Source organism: Anabrus simplex, chromosome 1 (assembly GCF_040414725.1).
Source record: "Anabrus simplex isolate iqAnaSimp1 chromosome 1, ASM4041472v1, whole genome shotgun sequence".
NCBI lineage: Eukaryota > Metazoa > Arthropoda > Insecta > Orthoptera > Tettigoniidae > Anabrus > Anabrus simplex.
Window position 1 is genome coordinate 257,118,264 of NC_090265.1, and position 22,051 is coordinate 257,140,314.

Consider the following 22,051-nt stretch of genomic DNA (forward strand, 5'->3'; position numbering starts at 1 on the left):
CCAAGGAGCGCTTCAAAGTAACACATACCGTAACTAAGAATACAGTGCAAGCCACAACTGTATCGTGTCTTGTCTACCAACCATTCCATTTAGAACGTTCGGACAACTTAACACTTCCGAAATTGAGACTGTGCTAAGTACCTCTGCCAATAGCTCCTGCAAAACTTAACGGTGTCCTTAAGCTGGCAAACAAATATTTATCGCCAAATGAATTTCCTTTCTACAGGGCGCTTACTTCAGTAGAAGACCCAAATGACGCAACATCCGAGAGTGACAATGAGTGTGAGTGAAGAAATAACATGTGAGACTAGGAAGTTGGGGTTTGTTGCCTTAGGAGCCTAGACTGTAAATAATAATGGTCATTATCCCCACCTGGAGTTTATAGAATATGACTATCACAATCGAGTATACTATATCTGTATTCATTTTATATATTCTCAGATCTCGCCCTTGTTAGTGCAAAAAGGATGCAGCTCCGACATTTATTTTCTATTATAACAATTACATCTATGTTGTCATAAATTAGTATGTTTCTGAAATAAAAGGTCTACGTAGGTACTATGTGCTGTAAAAAAATTAAAGGAACGTTTGGTTAGCATTCGGAGTTTTGGGCAGGTTTTTTTGTTGTTTTCCACAACTTTACGAAAATGGAACCACCCCGTTTTTGCAGCGGGCCCTTCAATTTATGCCAACGATAATATTCCCGTGTGGCCAACTGGGGACGTGTCTGATATGAGAAACAGAACTGGTTAAGGAAACAAAATAATATGCTGATAGTGTGGTCACGGTGACCATGTAGCAGGTCTCATCCGATATGGACAACATTCGTCTCGGTAGGCTCAAAGCCAGTAATTGGTGGTATGATGCAAGACGTTTAGTTTAAATTTATATTTAAAAAGAACAACGTGTGGCACATACAGCCTACTATAGTCATTGACTTAGTAAACGACATCTGCCCTGGCGGATACCCTGCAGGTATTGGACTGTCACGTGGTCGACCTGTGGACATTCTCAATTGCTTGTCATTCGTAATCAGGTTCACTGCTTATCAAATCTGACATCTCTTCAGTATCTCAGAACTGAAATCCTTCAACTCTATAGGACTCGAAACCGGGGCCTCCATGTACGAGGAGGCACGCAAGCCCTACACCACGGGACTGAAAATGTTCTAGTTGTTCAGTCTTAAGTAATGACTTGCATCAGAGTTTGGGAGTACAATCTAGTGACCATAAATAGATGTTCTCTTTAATACGGAACCTACTCTTATACTAAGCTTATCCATATTAATTATACTTGAATGATACTGTACCAAGTAGACGATGTAAGGCCCTATAATAGCCAGTCCACCTGCCGCAACGTTCCCCACAGCAGTACCAGTCTGCCGGATACAAGTAGGATACATCTCCATGCTCTGCAAGTAGCCAATGTAGTTGACGATCGTGGTGCAGAAGCGGATGAACACCACTGCGGCGATTGTGAAGTTCTCGATGCCTGGTACTGGAATATGATAGTAAAAATCAGAAAACAACGCCAACAATCAACACAAATATATGTAACGATGTATAAAGATAGGCATTATAGCTCGGCAGAGTGACATGTTGACTCGTTCAAACTCATTTAAAGATATGGGTCTCGTTCTTTTTAGACTCGTTCAAAGCTTCCTGCTCAAGCACTCTTTTCAATGAGTGCTTGGAAGAACCAAACTCAAAAAGACGAACTTCACCGAACAGTCCATGCTGTATGAACAGTGATCACAATGAGAAAAACGAGTGTAGGACAATGTGTAATAGTTTGTCAGTTGAATATCGAAGACATTAGTAGAGAAAAATGCCTACCGCTGCATAAGATCTTAGTCGACAACAAAATTTATTTAGTTTCAATCCAGGAAACCCACGCAACAAACGAAGCTCAACTTACTTCAAGAAGATAAATACCTGAGTATGACTTAGTGGGTGCTACTTATGGTGTTCATGATATGACAACATTCATGAGACAAAACATAGAAAACGCATGCCTTATTTATATAAGCTATGCTGATGATATTCATGAAGATGTCACAAGAGTATGCGAAATGACTGTAGTTAATATTTATAAGCCTCCACGAATCAATTTGCCTTCTAACTACGCACCGTCACCCTACAGCGTATCTGGTGGACTTCAGTAGCCATAATGAACTGCGGAAATACAGGCACAGTAAAGAAAGTGGATACGCTTTGGTGGACTAGGCCGAAGAACATGATATTCATCGTATCTTTGATACTAAAGATAGGGACATTTTCAGATCTGGCACATGGAAAACAGACCGCAATCCTTATCTTTGCTTTGTCTCATCTGATAGTAGAAACCAACCACTTCCACCATCAAAGAAAGTCGTTGGAGACTTCCCACACAGTCAACACCGTCCAATTTTTCTTGAATTAGGGACTAGTACCCCTTTAATATGAGCATTTCCTAGGCCCAGATGGAATTCCAACAAGCCGATTGGGATACCTTCTCAGAAAATGGGGATAAATGTATAGGATGGATCCCACCACCAAGTTCAAACTACAAGCGATTTGTCGAAGCTGTAGTTAGTACAACAAATAAGGGTATTCCAAGAAGATCCCGTAAGATATATATTCCTCGCTGGACAGAAGAGTGTGAAAACTTATTAAAAATTCTGTGAAAGTAACGTTTATGAAATAGCAGATGAGTTGCAGCCAACATCACGACCATTTCAAGAACTCCACAAGTCCGAGCACATACTACTGCGGCTAAGAAGAAATTAAAGGCACTCAAAACAGCTTGCAAAGCTGAAATTGAATATTCTCTACCATTTAGCATTGTGGAAGTAACAGCTGCCATAAAAGATATGAAATCAGGGTAAGTCCCGTGCTTTGATGGCATTAACGCAGAATTCCTTTTGCACTGTGGCAAGTATGTGAAAAAGTAGCTGGCTGAGTTCTTCACAACCATTCTGTAAACGGGCAACATATCACATGAAATGAAACTAGCAAAAATCATAACCTTACTGAAACCAGGTAAAGGAAATAATAAGCCAGAAAGTTACCGACCCATAGCTTTACTTAGTATCTTATATAAACCACTGGAAAGAATGATGTACAATAAAATATGTCACAAGATCTTTGGAATTATACTGGTCGAACAGGCACGATCCAGACCTAATCGCAGCTGCACAGATCAAGTCATCTCCCTAACAACCTTCATAGAAGCTGGCTTCCAGATTCAAGAGGAGTCATCAGTCGTATTCATTGATCTGACAGCTGCATATGATACTGTCTGGAGGTAAGGTGTCATACTGACACTTTCATAAGTCATCCCCCGAGCCTAAAAATTGACAATCTCATAAGTGAAATGCTCATTAACAGTTGTTTTCAAGTACTAATGGGCAACAAGATGAGTTCACAGATGAAGCTAAACAACGGACTGTCACAAGGATCTGTCCTGGGCCCTCTCCTGTTCAGTTTGTACATATCAGATACACCTGAAACCACAACAAGAAAGTTTGGGTATGCTGATGCCTGGGCACTCGCAGTGCGGCATATGTATCTCGAAGTTACCGAGTCTATATTGACCAATGTTTTAACTATTATTGATGAATATTTCTGCAAATAGAGATTGCAGCCAAGTGTCGCTAAGACAAGGGACTCAATGTTTCACCTAAATAACAAGTTGGCCAACAAAGAGCTCACAGTCTACTTTGAAGAAAGGCTACTCAGACATAACACAAACCCGAAATATCTAGGAATCACGCTTAATACAACGCTCAGTTACAAACAACACTTATTACGAACAGCTGCAAAATTAAAAGCTCGAAATAAAATTCTCCAGACACTCTGTGGCACATCATAAGGATCCTGGCGTTGGTTTACCCAGTTGCGGAATATTGCTCTCCAGCTTGCATGAATAATACTCCCACAAGACTTGACATACAGCTACAGCATATTATGCGCCTTATAAATGGCACAATCAGACCTACGCCTACTTTCTGGCTCTCCATATTTAGCCATACACCACCACGGGAAAGGACACTTGTACGGGAATATAAAAAAACTACAGATCCCTGCTCACGCAGACATCGCAACCATCAGTAAAGGAAGGCTTCGCTCTCGTCACCCACCCCTGGAAACTCCAAGGATGTTAGTTGACAACGGGTTTAATATTAATGACTGCTTGAGACAGACATGGCAGATTAATGGAATGGAAAGAACTACGTAAGATGGTGTGCATATTGCCCTAACCACCTGGTTTTGAATTGCCACGCAAGATCTTGTCGGTTCTTAACCGAATAGAAAGCAAATCTGGCAGTTGTACCGATCTCCTGCATAAGTGGAAGAAAATAAATTCTCCAAGTTGTGACAGTGGCTCTGAAAGGCAGACTGTTCATCATATAGTCCAAGAATGTCCTCTGAGAGCTTTCCCTGGCGATCCAACAGCGCTCCTATTTATGACGGAGAGATCAATAGACTGCATTCGTGGCCTGGATATTAGTTTGTAGTTTTAATATGAGATAATTGTAAATATTATTTTTAGTGAACGTAGCCATACGTTAACTAAATAAATAAAGAAATAAATAAATAAATTAAATAAATAAATACATAAATAAATAAATACATCTCTAAAGCATGTTGGATTCACTATTATATTAATACTGTAATAATTCAGACAATGTTGATGTGAAGCACGAGTATAATAACCTTGAAGTAGGGACTCTACCATTGTGGTGTTGAAAAAAAGGTTGAACAATGGACGATGTGCTGTCTACATTTCTGGAGGTTCAACTTCACAAATTGTAATCACTGCAACAAAACAAAAATGAAGAGGTATATACTGACATTGATTTCTTGCAGTCAAATTATGTGTACAGGCAGAACTGTAAGAGTGAGCAGTGCATCGGGGCGTATGAGCTTAGCACCATTGAACTGTAACAGTCCCCGTAATTTCTCTTTTCACAAGTTGTGTCGTATAAACGGGTCTAAACAAAGATTAGCTCCATATATCTGTGTTATTAAAGCATTGCTCGTGTACACGTGCTGTTGTCTATCAATAACATGCCCAATGAAGCTGAGACTTTTGTTGGTTTCTGTAACGGTTTATTTTTTGGAATACGTGTAAGTACAGTCGCCTTGGTGGTTCAAACAAGTTCCACTTGTTGACGTATACCCCAAGCGAACAACGTCCATGGCTGGCGGTGGAACCATTCTTCAACGGCGTCTCGGACTCGCCATTGCTTTCGAATCGATATCCCTTGATTTGGTTTCTCCCTAGGCTGCTCATTGTGCTTGGCCCGGCTTTTTCATGTCCTTACTTGCCCATGATGAAATTCCCAACACTATCTTGAACACCGTTCAGCGCGATACACTCTCGTTCCCATACACATCCTTCATACTACGGTAACACCCGCCACCATAAACCGAATAGCCGACGCTGAGCACTTCTGGACGCATTCATGGTAAGACAACACCGAGTAATGTTGCTTCCTCACGTACAAACAGTACGCTAACATTTTCCGACGATACCAGATTTATTCCTGAGATACGTAGCCATCCATGGACGGATGCGCAATGGGCTTTCTTCGAATAACAACGTTCGTGCTAAAGTCTGTTTCACTTGGGCGACCCTCGTATATCAATCCAATCTAAGTAAATGTGTTCTTAAAGTAAACATTTTTTTACACTGTCTTAAATGTTTCATTTTTACACTTTGTACCTTTCTACTTCAAGTTTTTGAGATTGAAATTATTTGAAATGGAACTGAATTCTGAAGTGAACCGCCGTTTAGGCCATTGCGGTACAATACTTACCGGTTACGGTTGCCACAATAACGAAGTTGGCGACAGATACGACCAGTAGCACTCCAGCTTGAGTCCACCGACGCCCAAGTTTATCGCCTAAGTAACGACCAAGTACAAAACCCGGCAGCTCCACCATGGACTGCCATAAGAAGTTGAGGAAAGGATTTCCTGACATGTTGCTAACATTGAGAACAAGAGTATAGTAGGTCAGCACACCGATGGTCCTGCAAAATTACACACTAAGTTGAAAGATCCTGCTACCACTTATACATACAAAATGCTAAAGAGATCTTCATCACTTCCTAATAAATAAATATTACAGTGTATACACATATTTTAAAAATAAAAACATTCAAAATGTAATTGGTAGCAGTACCGATTGAGCTGTTAAAGGAAAATTGCGTTTCATATTAACAAGATTTAAGCAGAAGGATCACTATATTAATTTTAGTAAGTTTCCACGTTCATTGACAACACTTTACAGAAAATGGCTTTTTAAATTTGTAAAATACTTCATTTTTTAGCATGAAGTTATATATAAAACTAGACCTATCAGTACCATTGAAACCTCTATGCAAATTTTATGTTCATTAATTTACAATTTTTATTAGGAACATCGTGGCTGTCAGATAGGCTACACTGTAATATGTGGTTAATTCATTCTAGAATTCTTAGGAGAAATATACGGTACACTAAAAGCAAAGTCATCTTATTACAGATTATGAAAGAGAGCAAGGCAAAGCCTTCCACTAATTGTAACATAATGTTTGCCATGCACTTTATTTTCTCAAAAGATTTGTAAACTTGCATTATTGACTTGTACTTTTATTTATTTATTTATTTATTTATTTATTTATTTATTTATTTATTTATTTATTTATGCCGCTGCAGATTGCCGTAAGACAAAGTATACTACAGTATTTGCAAAACTAGAAGTTATAATATAATTTACATAAGAAACTGTTTGACAAATTGAGGTTTTCTGTATCGACACCTAGTAATGTTCATAAATAATATAAATGACTCCAAAGAATTTGTATTGTTTTCAGGCTTAATTGCTTAGAAATTGAAAATAACTTGCAGAGGTTTAGAAATGTCTTTGGTCTAGTTCCACGGCTACCGATCATTGGCAAATCACCTTAATCACTTGTACGTTAATTAAGGCCACGGCCGCTTCCTTCCCACTCCTAGCCCTTTTCTATCCCATCGCCGCCATAAGACCTGTCTGTATCGGAGCGACGTAAAGCAAATAGTAAAAAAGAAAGAAAGAAAACCTTAAGGGGACCAAATCAAGGCAGGAATAAAATTTTCGCATTTTGTTATTGTTGTTGTTGGTGGTGGTGGTGGTGTTGTTGTTGTTGAGCCGGCCTTGTGGCCATGATCGTTAAGGAGTCAAGTCTATATAGAATGACACCGTGGATAGTCGGTTCAAGTCCCGTTGGTCGAAAAAAACCATTCACCATCAGAATTTTAACACCAAGAAGTTCTTTACATGATTCTAATGGGATAATCTACGCAGTTCACGGACATCCTACAGGCGTTCACCACCTGGAGAAAGCTGTCATCGAGAACGAAGCCACAGAACCGCCAAATCACAAGACCCTCCCTCATTGGGATATCAAAGGACGCTTTCAATATTAGAGCAAAATGCGTAAAGCGAGCAAAATGATAATCGATCAGTGGAAACTTGGGTTATCAAGCTTTAATTTGATGCATTGATCGATCCCGCGAACTACGTGCTACCGGAGCGATTTCTGCAGGTAGGAGGAGTATTACCCTCTCTCTCTCTCTCTCTCACTCTCGAGTCTGACACGTTTTCATTATAAAAAGGGGGTGCGAACTGAGGTAAGCATCTTGTTCGATTCTACCAGTTGCATGGTGAGGTGGTACCTAATGTGAGTGACTCTTCAGTATTCTTTGTTTCAATATTACAAAGTGTGACCAGTCAGTAATCGTTTAAATAGTGTTTACATAGCTGAAGTTCTATCAGTGATATGATTATGTAACAGTGGAGTGAAAGTTTATTGATATTAACGGAGCACGGCATTTAATCCTAACTATGATGGTCATATGTTATGCGGAATGCTTAAGTGCACAAATATGTGAGTAAACAGAACGTAAAATCAAACGCTAGTAGGCTGTGCAATTGTGTAAGTAAGTTCACGAGCGTATTAACTGCCGATGAAATAACATGGGAGCTCAAATAACCGTGTAATCATGAATGATCAGTTGTAGCAGAAAGTGCGGCTCAGTGGCGATGTATAAACTCAGGGCGATATCGGCTAAGAAATCCCAGACGCAGTAGCTAATATGTACTCCAACATAAATTAGTGCCGAATTAGACAAAGTCAAACCACGTTCGTGAGGACAGCTTCAGGTTTCTAATAACAGTGAACGCGCCGACGTCTATAATTAGGGCCTACACTGCCGACAGTGGAATAGAAAGCCAATAGGAAAAGCAGCGGGCTACAAGACATTACCGATGCTTGATTGGAGGGCTCAAGCTTATGAGTCTCTCTGATCGTAGAAATTATAATGTGTTGCCATTTATCACAATGATAATTAAGTCAGATTCCCTCACTGTGTTGTGCGCCAGTGGTATCATTCCCCGAGGAAGAAGAGGATCGAACGGAAGGCCTGTATCCAGTCAAGACGCCGTCGAACATCGAGAACGTCCTACATTGTATAAGAGGTCAAGACATCATGCCATCAACCCAACGGCAGCCGAACACAGGACTTCAGGTTGCTAATGCGGTCGTGATGTGCGGCTAAGTGACTAGATGTGCCTTCTTGGGTGAGCTGTGGGGTGATCCAGACAGATGAGTACTGTAAAAATATTTGAAAGTCTATTTCCTCTAAAAATGTAAATATTTAATGCATGCCAATTCTTTAGAAATGTAGGGTAGGATTTCGTTGTTCTCAAAGGGATGGTAGTAGTTACTTGATAGGTTAGTACTGATTTTTCTTCGCGGTCAGTGACCGTATTTCTTTAGTTATAATGGGGATTAGTGCATGATACATTTAAGACCCTAGATTGATTAATTTGAAGCATTCTGGGAATTAAAGGGATTTTAAATATTCACGTAAAATCACTCAATGTATCATCGATAATAAATACGAGTAATAGGAGTCATCTATAAATTTCAACGTTTTCTGTAGTAGATGCTTCACGTAATGTGTTAGGTCATTCCCTTGTATAAATTAAGTATGGTGAAGAAGAAACCTCGATGTGACAAGTGAAGTGTGATAATGTTTGAATTTATTTAGAACATAAGTGTTAACACATTTTGTCCCGAGTGATAGGGCTTTTCTTTCTTCTATAATATGCGTGTATTGATTATGCCGAGAAGGGGGACCGAGCTACTCAGGCAGATGAGGAATAGATCGAGTGCGGTGTTGATGAAATATGAGCCTCTCCCCACATGAGTAAATGATATGGGCGAGGTTGTTTATTCCGCGCTAATGGTATAAATTAGGCTAGATGTAAGCCGATGTGTTTAATCGATGCGAATGGCATCCAAGGAATAATGAGATTTAAAGCGAAGCGCCGAGATGGCTAGAAAACGTGACTGACAGAGTTCCCTTGTGTTGAAATTGAGAGTGCAAGACGAGGACAGTGTAAACAGCTGGCCGGTGAGATCTAAAACCCAGCCAGGTATGGAGGGGTGTGGAATACTATCGCCGCTGTGGGGGGGCTCATTCCTCTTCTCCGGCATCGATATTACATGCATCCAGTCAGAAATAAACACCGTTGTGTAAATCTAAAATTCCAATCAATGAGTGAACTCCCCCCCATATCTTTATGTTAATTGAAACGACTAGGGATTTCAGGACTGACGTCACGCTTCACTATTGTCACAGGACACGAGTTCGTGTCTCAGCAGCACCACAGGCGGTTATGCTGCTGCCACCAACTACGGGCGGATGCCTGCGTCCATGATCTATCTTGTGAATGTCGAGTGTATTTATTGTCTTATATTTACAGCAGTGATATTTATTCGAATACTGTGTTGGTCTTTGGTTCGTTAAATATGATTCGTTACAGGGACCATCGTTGTACAAATGTCCAATTCATGTGTATATTGAAGTGATATCCCATTGGAACATACGATGTATAATGTTTGCTCATTTCATGAGATAGCGAGATAGGTTTTTCTAATAAGTGATACGACTTTCAGATATTTTAAACAAGCTCATATATTAAAATATGTCTCACCTGGTTCATTCGACAGCTAATGTAAATTCTCGCCGATAGGACGACGACTTGTTAATTGAATATATGATTTAATCGTGTAAATAAGGCGAGTAATACAAGATATGCCATCATCCAGTTATTTCTGTGTACAACGGTACTAGTGCATAAAGTGTTTTGAATATCTTCAGAGTGAATTGCAAATCTAGGGAAAGGACTAAAGAGGACAGTCACACACTCAAGAAAATTTACAGTGTCTAATTTATAGGTTTAATATGGTGTCATATCCATGCATAAATTATCCGTGTGCTTTCTCAGGCATTAAAATTAAAAAAAAAAAAATTATTCATTCTTCTCATTTCATAGGTAAATAACATTCCTCTCATAGTTAAGGTTCCCCTACTGTATAAATAGTTTACTACCCTTCAGCACGTTTCACTGACCCGTTTGCTCTACCGATACAGCTAGCGTGTTATTCCAGTAGGGGAGATGAGATTTCGATCCCGGGCCTAGTTCGAAGATCTCATCCTAGCTACTCCATTCCAGTGTCATGTTGCAGGACTGTTTAAATCTAATTGATGTAGTTATACCACGAAAAGGGTACAAGACGTTTGTGGGCTGGGGGGTGTATATAGAATTAGCGTATGCAATTATTTAGCGTCTACGAAAAGGAAAAGCAAACACCGTGATCAGGCAACCAGTGTACGTCATGTAGATGTTAGAACGACTCCATTTTGGTTGACGGAAAGGCGTCTTTCTTGGAAGATGTTCATGATGGACGTTTTAGACCTATAAAGAGAGGCCGTGAACAAAGCAATGGTGAATAATTTTAACGGGAAATCATCAATTAAAATGCTGAACTCTGTGGATGGAAGAGAGAAAATGATTTATTTATTTCGATTTATTGGAACTCTTCATCTCCCCACTGGGTGGAGTGAAAAGGTGTATTCATTATTTGTACCCTTGCATGTCGTAAGTGGCTACTAAGAGAACAACCAAAGAATCTGTACTCGCTCTGAAGTCTTGTACCGCGCGAGTTTGCCTTGACGATAGGGGCGCACAGCTGTGAGCTGTCATCCAGGAGATAGTGGGTTCGAATACCACTGTGGCAGCCCTGAAGACGGTTTTCCGTGGCTTCCCATTTTCACACCAGGAATATGCTGAGCTGTACCTTAATTAAGGCTACGGCTGCTTCCTTCCCATTCTCAAGCCTTCCATATCCCAACATCGCCATAAGACCTATCTGTGTCGGTTCGAAGTAAAGCAAATTGTAAAAAATAAAAAATAAAGTATTCAAAGCCCAAAAAACATATCCAGGATTCTGTATTCTATTCTAGTCTATTCTATTCTATTCTATTCTATATGGAAATAATAATAATAATAATAATAATAATAATAATAATAATAATAATAATAATAATAATAATAATAATAATAATAATAATTACATTTTCACGAACTTCCAAATATCTCCATAAATATTAGGTCTATTTAAAAGAGTACATAACAAAATATATAGTATGGTAAATCTGGTTTTCAAAATTTTAAGTCTGATAATATTTTTTTTTTTGCTATTGGCTTTACGTCGCACCGACACAAATAGGTCTTATGGCGACGATGGGATAGGAAAGGCTTAGGAGTTGGAAGGAAGCGGCCGTGGCCTTAAGTAAGGTACATCCCCAGCATTTGCCTGGTGTGAAAATGGGAAACCACGGAAAACCATTTTCAGGGCTGCCGATAGTGCGATTCGAACCTACTATCTCCCGGATGCAAGCTCACAGCCGCGCGCCTCTACGCGCACGGCCAACTCGCCCGGTGATAATATTTTACCGCCCAACCTATAATAATGGAGATATTCCACGAATTTCAGCTTTTATTGTCTAGTTGATCAACTGCGAGCATTGCTGACGCGGAAGATGGCGTTATCGTGTAGGAGGCCCGCCATCCCCATCAGGGACGGAATAGAAACCCGAGTAATAATCATTTGAAAGGCCGAGCAGAAAAGCTTCGACTAACAGTGGCCACGGCTTTACTGTAGCCTTACAATTCTGCATTCAGGAGGTGGTGGGACGGTGCCACTGTCGGCTGCCCTGAGAATGGTTTTCCATTTCCTTCACCAAGGTGAATGCCAGGACATTACATTTTGTAGGCCATAGCCCCTCCCCTCTCACCTTGTTCGCACCCCAAATCACCGCAACACATCTCCTGGCCAGAGAGATGGCGTTACCCTCTAGGAGGCCCGCCGTACCCCATCAAGATAAAGAATGAAAACACTGCTATTAGTAGCAGTAGTAGCGATATGAAAGACAAGCTCCATTCTTCCCGTTGGCAGCACTATCAAACATTTGTAGAACCCAGACGAAAGATTAAACAACGTGATTTGGATGAGAATTCCGATCAACATACGATGTGTGTTTCTGTGTGCCTTCATTTTAAGCTTATTTCTCTCAGTCTGTAATTTTCAGGTTTGGTTGATACGCTCAACTCATACGGTGGTATAACCTTCAAATTTTCAGCATATATATATTCCAGTCTCTGTTCATCATGTTGTTGTAAATGTTGGTTGTAAATAACAAAAAATATTCTGAATGTTTACAAAAAGTTCTGAAAAGTTCTTCATTAAGTTTAACATGTAATTTATACAAACAACAGAACATAAACCTTTCGTCTGTCTTCAGTAGCTCAGGAGCTGAGCGTACCAGAAATTCACCAATTTAACATTCGAAATATAGGGGGTTTTAGTCCCCATGACCGTGTAGTATTCGATTATTCTTGGCGATGGAGTGGCGGAATATAACACATTCAAATTCACATTAGCTCGTACTAATCTGATAAATTAAGACATATATAAACAAAGACATATACAAATATGTTCCTTACTGAGGCCGAACAAACTTGTTAACTAAAAAATAATTTGTTCCTAAAAATGTAAAATGTTGGGGATAAGAATAATCCGAATAAGATTTGAAGTAAGTAAATAAGAATAAGAATAAGAAGTATATAGTAACCTGCAGGTGGCGAGGAAGAAGGTGTTCATGACGAGCCTCCAACCTGTGAAGAGGGACGCTATTCCATACACTTGCTCCTTCCGTGACGCTAGTCTTTTGAGAATGGACATAGTGTCGTGTGGCAGCGATGTTCCGTTCACACTGGCAATATAACGAAGGACTTTGAGACATTCTTCTGGTTTTCCCATTGCAGCCAACCACCGTGGGGACTCCGGGAACATTCTGAAAAAAAAAAGAAACATTGCTTTAATGCGAGTTTCTCTTAGCAAACTATTAAAATATTTCCTTCAGCTATTCATGAAAGGTAACTACAATAGCATCCTAAAACAGATACATTCACTCAAATATTTTCACACAGCCAAAAACGTTTACTTCAGCAACACAAGTCGACTTAACGAGGAAAGCATCAATTCCATCTAGGAACTGAATATATAGGTACAACACAATGAAAATCTTCATTATAAGAAAACTCCCTTGATGTTAGTACAATACTCAATGCGCTGAGAATGCCGTCTCCCTCCAAAAGGGAAAGGGGTTTTTATTTTTAAGCAAAACACCCAAGTTAATAAGGTGTTTCTAAACCGCCGAGGATTAAATAGCAGCGAATTGTGTGAAGGCCTCAAAATTGTTGGCAAGGTAGAAGTAGTGCCAATTATTCCACACCGGATCTATGACAGTAACCGTTGTCAATGTTGTCACAACGAAATCAAAACGCTCCCTCACCTCTTAGGTCAGTGCTCGTAAAATGAAACAGACATCACAGTATTCAATCCATCCTGACAAAGGGTTTGAAGGATTAAAGTATGGTTGTACATGAAGAAGTTCACGGCGTCTCTACTACTGGTAGCACTTCTCGAACAGACACCATCGTCTTCGATGAAGAAACGAGAAGCGGGTTTATAAGTTGATCCAACCATCAGATTCGAAACTGATTCAACACAGCCAGTAGAAATCGGTAAGAGAGAAAGGATAGAATCTACCTGTGCATCCTCTACTGTCTTAATAAATATCACCTAAAGAACTTTGAAGTCGTGGGACTTGTAGTCGGACCCAGAAGCATCTTTCTTTGGCGACTTCTGCAACAGAGTGAGAATAAGGAAAGATGTCATCTATGCCCTCTATCGATGGTATCTTTACCTTGTCGTGGTGGTGAGGCTTGTGTGGTCAAAAGATCCTGAGAGCTATGCCGGCGGTAGGTCGAAGGTGATGATCCAGACTAAAAGGGATACCCTGGTCTTCCAGGTTGGGGGTTGGGCATAGGGTTGACAACTGTATTCCGTTAAAAAACTGTTGAGAAGCCGCAAAGAGTAAGAACAAACCGGACGGATAAAATTGAAAAACGACCTTGGTGAGGAAATGGTTATGGATTATTATTAGCGACTTGGAATGTGAGAAGCCTACTCCAGCCAGGGAAAAGCAGAAAACTAGAAGAGGAACTAAGAATGTATAATGTTGAAATCGCTGCTCTACAAGAAATTAGATGGCGGGAAATTGAGATGTTCGATTTACAGGATTATACTTTAATCAATAGTGGTAATAGCGAGAACATCTGTGGAACAGGCTTTATGATATCTAAACAACTGAAGCATACCTTAATGTCTTACAAGGCAGTAAATGAAAGAATCTGTATCATGAGAATCAGGGCCCGTTTCTTCAATTATACACTTATAAGCGTACATGCACCTACGGAAGAAAAGGAGGATGAACTAAAGGATAAGTTTTATGAAGAACTAGGGAAACAGTACGATGAGGCACCTAGACATGATATTAAAATAGTAATTTGGGACTTCAACGCAAAAATGGGATAAGAGGAAGAATTTAGACCCACAATAGGAGCACAGTGTTTACATTTGGAAAGTAACAACAATGGGTTACGGCTTATTGACTTCACTACAGCGAAGGATATGGTAATCAGTAGCACTACATTTGAACACAAGAGAATTCGTAAAGAAACTTGGGAGGCACTAGATGGGAACACCAAGAATCAAATCGACCACATACTAATTGATAAAAGATATGCGTCAGATGTACAGGATGTGCGTACTTATAGAGGTGCGGATATAGATTCAGACCCTATTTGGTGAAAGCTAAATTGAAACAAAAGCTTGCGGTAAGAGTCAGAGGTAAAGCAGAAAGGAGGAAATGATTTAACCAAGAACAACTTAATGATGATGAAAGGAGGAAGGAGTATGAAAGACAGGTTGAAGAAGGTTTGAAAAACCATAAAAATGCAGTAACAGTGGATGAATCATGGCGGGTGATTAAAGAAGCCATCACGAATGCAGCCCAGGAGTAACTAGGAGAAAGAAAGAAACAGCCAAAGAAAAATTGGTATATGAGGAAGTAAAGCTAGCCTTGGAGAAAAGAAATAAAGCAAGGATGATATACAATGCAACGGGCAACAAGAACTACTCACCAAACATATGTGGAATGCAGAAAGGAAGCCAAGAATCTTTGTAGAAAAAAGAAAAGAGAAATGGAAAAAACATCTGATAAAAGGGATGCAACAAGATTATGAGCATAAGAGAAGTAGAAAGTTTTATAGAAACGTAAAGCAGAGAAAAAGTGGATTTCAACCAAGAGTAAGCTGCATACAAAATAAGAACGGGCAACTACTTGGAAATACCCAGGAAATATTATATAGATGGGCAGAATATTTTGAGGAGGTTTTGAATCCAGTTAAAATACAAAATGAAGAATATGAATTAGAATTGCCAAATAGTGAATCTAATGAAGATGAATCTGAGGAATGGAATAGTGAACCACCCACTTTGGAAGAAGTAAAATGTGTCCTCTTATCGATGAAGAATAATAATTCACCAGGAGACGATGGAATAACAGCTGAGTTGCTAAAATATGGTGGAACGGTATTGATACAAACATTGTATAAGTTGATACTGGAAATCTAACGAACAGAGAAATTACCAGAAGAATGGGAAACAGCTTTGGTGTATCCAATTCTTAAGAAGGGAAATAAATTGAAATGTGAAAATTACAGAGGGATATCTCTGCGTTGCATAGGGTACAAGATCTTTACCATAATAATAGCTAAGCGTCTAACACACAAAGCAGAACAGGATCTTGGAGAATATCAGTGTGGATTTCGTGCAAACCGTTCAACAATAGATCATATCTTTACAATGAGGATCATCCTGGAGAGGTGCTATGAATATAATATACCACTGTATCAACTGTACGTTGATTTTAAACAAGCGTACGATTCAGTGCAAAGAGGAAAACTACTCATCGAAATGAAAGCCCTTAGTTATCCTGGGAAGCTGATTAGGTTGGTAAAAACAGCTTCGAGCGGAAGTAAATCTAAGGTATGCGTACAAGGGAAAGTATCGCGAACCTTCGATGTAAAAGTGGGTTTGAGGCAAGGAGATCCAATGTCTGCTGTCCTCTTCAATATTGCTTTAGAAACAGCTGTGCGTACCATCACTGCAAATCGTGAAAGGAACATATGTCATAGATTAATTCAAATATTGGCATATTCAAATGATGTGGCCATAATTTCTCGTACAACGAATGTACTTCTTGAAACCTATGAAGAATTGGAAAGGGGAGCACAGCAAATTGGACTGGTAGTGAATAACGACAAAACTAAGTTCCTAGTGAGTTCCAGATCTAGTCAACCTCCAAATGCACTTAGGTGTGGAGAAAAGTGTTTTGAAGGGGTACAGGAATTTAGATATCTAGGCTCTCTGATTACTTCACAAAATAAAACAAAAAAGGAAATAAGCTCTGGACTGGCTGCAGGAAAGCGATGCTATGCTGCCTTAAGTCCAAACAAATATCCAGGAAAGCTAAGTTGACCATTTATACGACTTTCATTAGACCAGTGGTTACATATGGAGCTGAGACCTGGATATTAAATAAAACAGAAGAATATACTGTAGGTTAATGGCATGGGAAGTCCGCCTCCGTAGCGTAACGGTTAGCACTATTAGCTGCCGTCCTCGGGGGCCCGGGTTCGATTCCCGGTACTGCCAGAAATTTAAGTGGCAGAAGGGCTGGTATGTGGTGAAAATGGTACATGCAGCTCACCTCCAATGGGGGTGTGCCTAAAACGAGCTGCACCTCCTCGGGGCGAGGACACGAGTTCACTTCATGGCATGGGAAAGAAAGGTATTGGGGAAGATTTTTGGGCCAGTTAAAACTGAACTTGGATGGTGTATTAGATCTAATCAGGAGCTTAGAGACCTGTACCAAGAGCAGGATATAGTATCTTTGATGAAGACTGCTAGAGTGCGTTGGCTAGGACATGTCCATCGAATGGAGACTACAAGAGAACCTAAGAAAGTACTGAAGGGGCATCCAGGTGGAAGACGATGTAGAGGTAGACCAAGAAAGTGATGGATAGAAGAGGTTGAGGCTGATCTACGTACCATGGGAGTCCGGAGATGGAGGACCAAGGCAATCGACAGAGAGCTTTGGAAGAAGATTGTTACGGAGACCAAGGTACTGCAAGGACCGTAGCGTCAAGGAGTAAGTATTAGCCTTAGTCATCTATGCCTCGTAGCACAGAAAATATCCATTAGGGTATTGGGACGCCATTTACAATTCGTCCTCATGCTAACAAAGTCAGTGCGCCACAAAACACAAATATCCTTTTTGGTGTTTGCATTTCATTTCCTTTGGTCATACCTGCTGTAGGCTATTATTTCATTAACTTGTTATAGTATTCCGGATACTCATGGTCACCTGTAATTTCAGGCATATTAATAAAGAAATGAAGAGAGAAATTATTATTTTATTCTTCTTGTTTTGCTACCGCTTTTTCCCCACACCAGTGGGTTCGCGGGTGCGAACTGCGTCGCACATGTGGATTTGTCCCTGTATGGGATGTAATCACTATTGCATGTTTCTGTGGTGATTGGTAGTGTGGTATGTTGTCTGAATATGATGAGGGGAGTGTTGGGACGGACACATACACCTAGTCCCCGAACCAGAAGAATTAATCAGAAGCGATTAAAATCCCCGACCCGGCCGGGAATCGAACCCTGGACCCTCTGAACCGAAGGCCAGTACGCTTACCAATCAGCCAACGAGTATTATTAGTGATTTCTAATAATAATGTCATTGGCTTTACGTGTCACTGACTACTTTTTACGGTTTTCGGAGACACCGACACTTTGCAGTCTGGAATCACTAGCCTATACGTTTCATTTATTTATTTATTTATTTATTTATTTATTTATTTATTTATTTATTTATTTATTCTTCTCTAACAGGGACTAGGGACTGTCTGGCCGAGGCGGTAAAGGCGTGCTCGGTTCACCCGAAAGGACGTAGGATCCATTCCCTGTCAGGAAGTCGTAAAATTTAAGAAACGAGATTTCCACTTACGGAGGTGCATATGGCCCTGAGGTTCACTCAGCCTACACCAAAAATGAGTACTAGGTTAATTCCTCGGGGCAAAGGCGGCCGGGCGTAGAGCTAACCACCGTACCCCACCAAATGCCGAGGTTAGGGATAGTAGAAGCCTTTACCTTCCACCTCTCCAGGGGCCTTCATGGCCTGTACGGAGATGACTTTGGTTTCCTCTTCTATGTCAGAGACTAGCTCCAATCACGGCTGACGTACCATTACATTCAAATATGCAGTTTACAAATGAGAAAACTGGAAAAACTAGCAACAAAAGAACGGATAAAATAGCAAGGGAAAGGTTGAAAATAAATTTAAAAATAAATCATACCATGTGCAAAGGCATTTTCATACAAACATTGCATTAAATGATTAGACTAAACAATAATTAAACTTTCAAACAGAGCATAATTTTATATACTTAAGGGATTAAACAGGAAGCTCTTCGATAAATATAATACTAATATTCTTACTATTCATAACTATAATACTAACACTGTGACTAATACTAATGTAAGTCGACTAATACTATTACTTTATCAAATGATCTCACTTAACCATATTTTTGTTAGTAAATGCTATCGTCAAGTCAAGTGCATTCCTTGTCAAACATTGAATGTTATAGATTCTGCACATTCTAATCAGCGATAATTTCTTTTAAAACATGGAATTTCACTGTTGGCAATACAATAATTGATGCACTCGTAAATTAGATTTCTTTATGTTAAAACTGAATTATCCAAGAAATGTTGAGACATCAATACACCGCTGACTGTTTTAAACAAAATCAAAAGACATATTGAATCTGGCTAGAATGTATAATATGAAACATGTTGGAACTTTCAAAGGACTGAAATCTAAGGCAGGAAACACACTTTGTAAACATGCTACCACGAAATCGTTTATCTCCAGTGGAACAGAACAGTAAGAAAATATACAGTGTCTGAGATTGAAGATAGTGCGACGGTGATTGTGGCTCACGCAACCCGATGCGCCGGCGGCCTCTGATACGGGGAGCGTTAGTAAACACATTATCTAAATACAGGCCCTGGTGTTTATTCTCTTCTTGACATAACAGTAAGAACTTACACGGACTCCTCTGGTACGCACGATAAAGAAGATGAGTTCTAAGGGAAGCGCGTACTTCACTTAGCTCGGTACGGTGAATCATCATTATCAAGTATTCGCTCCGTGGACTGGTCTCTTGCCACGAAAAAGTTCCATGCCACCCGACTTATGGTTGTTCCTACATACATTTCCGATCCGATGTCTTCCAAGATCTGTTTTATGAATGATATCCTGGGTAGTTCCCGAGGCCTCTTTCCAGATATATAAGCCTTCTACACCAGAAAGGCGCCGTTTGCGTATTCATTTCAGTGGAGATCACTATTGCCTAACTGTACTCAAATCCTCCACATTTATCACCTCATCTCTCCCGCATATTTAAACATTTTGCGCAGACACCACATTTCAAAAGCCTCCCTGCAATTTTATCTCTTTTATTTGCCGTTCATGTTTTTGAGGCAAATAGTATTACGATCCGGACGATATATATATGGGATCCTTACACGAACATGGAGCTTGAACTGTTGGTACACACAGTCCCTGTATAAAAAGCGAATCTTGCTTTAAAGCAATCCGGCTCTTGATTTCCGTCAAATACCTTCTTCTGACCTAAGTAGGTGAATGTTTTGACTTGTTCAAATGTGGTAACCTGTATTGTTAGCAGCAGAATCTTTGGAGATTGTGAGATGATAATGCATTGGGTCTTTGGCATCTTAATCTTCATTACAATTTTTTTCCACTATACAGGGTGAACAAAAAATGTCGCACGTGGAGGTCAGCATTTAGTTCCTCGTCGAAATTCACGACAAAAGTTTATCTTGCAAAACCTAGTCCCACCAATAGGTTTAACAGAAATGCGAGTTAAGAAACGAGGCTCTGGCAACGCTGTAACGACGTGCAGCGTGGCCAAGCAGAGGTCGCATGAACTCGGCGCTCTGCCGGAGCTGTCTCATTAGCTCAGTGAGACGAGGTAATGCCATAAATTGCGGTTGTACGGACGTGCCGAAGTTCGAGTCGCGTTCGCGCCAGTTTTTTCAGTTAATGTATCAAATTGTATCCAATGTACACCTCCACTATGCAATACACTACAACCTGTCTTACCGTTACAGTTATCTTTATTTAAACATTCAAACATAACATGAATTTCTTACAGACGCAAACGACAACTTTGTTTCGTCCATGGCACAAATGAAGCCAATACGTAGAACATATTAGAGGATACAGTAACATCGTCTCTATCCAATGCGGTACAAGGAAACACAATAGAGTACAGTAGGTAGGCTACACTGGATTGCCCATTATGCTACGCACAACGATATCATAGTGTAAGTGTGGCGTCCAGTCTTATTTTCACAGAGCCGGTACGTTCACTTTACAGCAGATGTTCAAAGCGACCACCTTGCATTTGCAAACACTTCGCCACTCGCTGGAGCATACTTTAGCGGAACCTACGCAACACACCTGCATACACCATTGCCGATGCAGCACGCATGCGAACTATTAGGCCTTGTACATCCATGGGTAGAGTACTATAAACATGTTCCTTTGAGTGTCCCCACAAATAAAAATCTAGTGGATTAAGGTCCGGCGAACGTGGAGGCCAGAACATTGGACCTCCACCACCAATCCATTTCCCGGAAAACGCTTCATTTAACCACTTACGCACAGTCATTCCAAAGTATGGCGGTGCACCATCATGCAGAAACCATAGCTGTCGCCGAACACCAAGTGGAACGTTTTCTAAAGAGTCAGGCAAAGTAATGCGCAGAAACGTACGATGGCGTGGCGCATTCAACTTGTTCTGCAATAGGTAAGAGCCTAAAAGCACTCCTCCTACGATTCCATCCCACAGGTTTATGCCAAAGCGTGCCTGAAAGCCACGTTCACGGGTGACATGTGGGTTGTGGTCAGACCAATAATGGCTGTTGTGATGGTTGAAAATACCTTCCCGAGTGAAGCTACATTCGTCACTCCATATCACATTCTTTATAAAATGTTCGTTATCTTTAACTTTTTGCAAAAACCATTCATAGAACTGTACTCGTTGAATGCGGTCTTCTGGCCGCTGGTGTTGAGTTAACGTGTAATGATATGGATACAGTTTTTTGTCGTGCAACACGTCAACGACCAGTGTTTGAGATACCTGGAATTACCTACTTGACAGAGGTGATTGGTGAACGGCGTTAAGAATGTCGTCCTCTGTTTGTGGAGTACGTCTAGTCCTTGGACAACCTCTGCCCACTGCTTGTGGACGAAGATTACCGGTTTCCCGCAGGCGTTACTCAAGGCGACGAAAAACATTCTTACCGGGATGGCGCCTTTGAGGATACCGTGCTGCATACTTACAAGCAGCAGCAGAAGCTTGGTTATCGGATGCACCCTACACTAGAAGCATATCGACGTATTCGCCATTTGTGTACTCCATGCCGCCCTACATGCACTTGACAGGACCAGTTATGGTTGTGTTCTGCGTGGTTAGTCGATTCATGCATTCAATTCAATGGATAACACTGGCATGTGTTCGACGATTGTCATGTGACAACAGGATGTCTTGCTAATAAACGCAGTTACACGACGGAACTAGGGACCTGACGTCACACAAACAAAAGGAAAAAGGAAACCTGA

At 40.4% G+C, this 22,051-nt stretch overlaps 1 protein-coding gene across 2 annotated transcripts in view; it reads right to left on the bottom strand.

Moving 5' to 3' along the window:
• Nucleotides 1-22,051, bottom strand: part of LOC136864716 (carcinine transporter) — a 214,871-nt gene that overhangs the window by 10,511 nt on the left and 182,309 nt on the right. For both annotated transcript variants that reach the window (XM_068226112.1, XM_067142042.2), the window contains exons 7-9: nucleotides 12,995-13,216; nucleotides 5,804-6,018; nucleotides 1,310-1,497 (exon numbers count right to left, since the gene is read on the bottom strand). In XM_068226112.1, coding sequence (XP_068082213.1) covers nucleotides 1,310-1,497; nucleotides 5,804-6,018; nucleotides 12,995-13,216 — 625 coding nt within the window. The remainder of the gene's footprint in view (nucleotides 1-1,309; nucleotides 1,498-5,803; nucleotides 6,019-12,994; nucleotides 13,217-22,051) is intronic.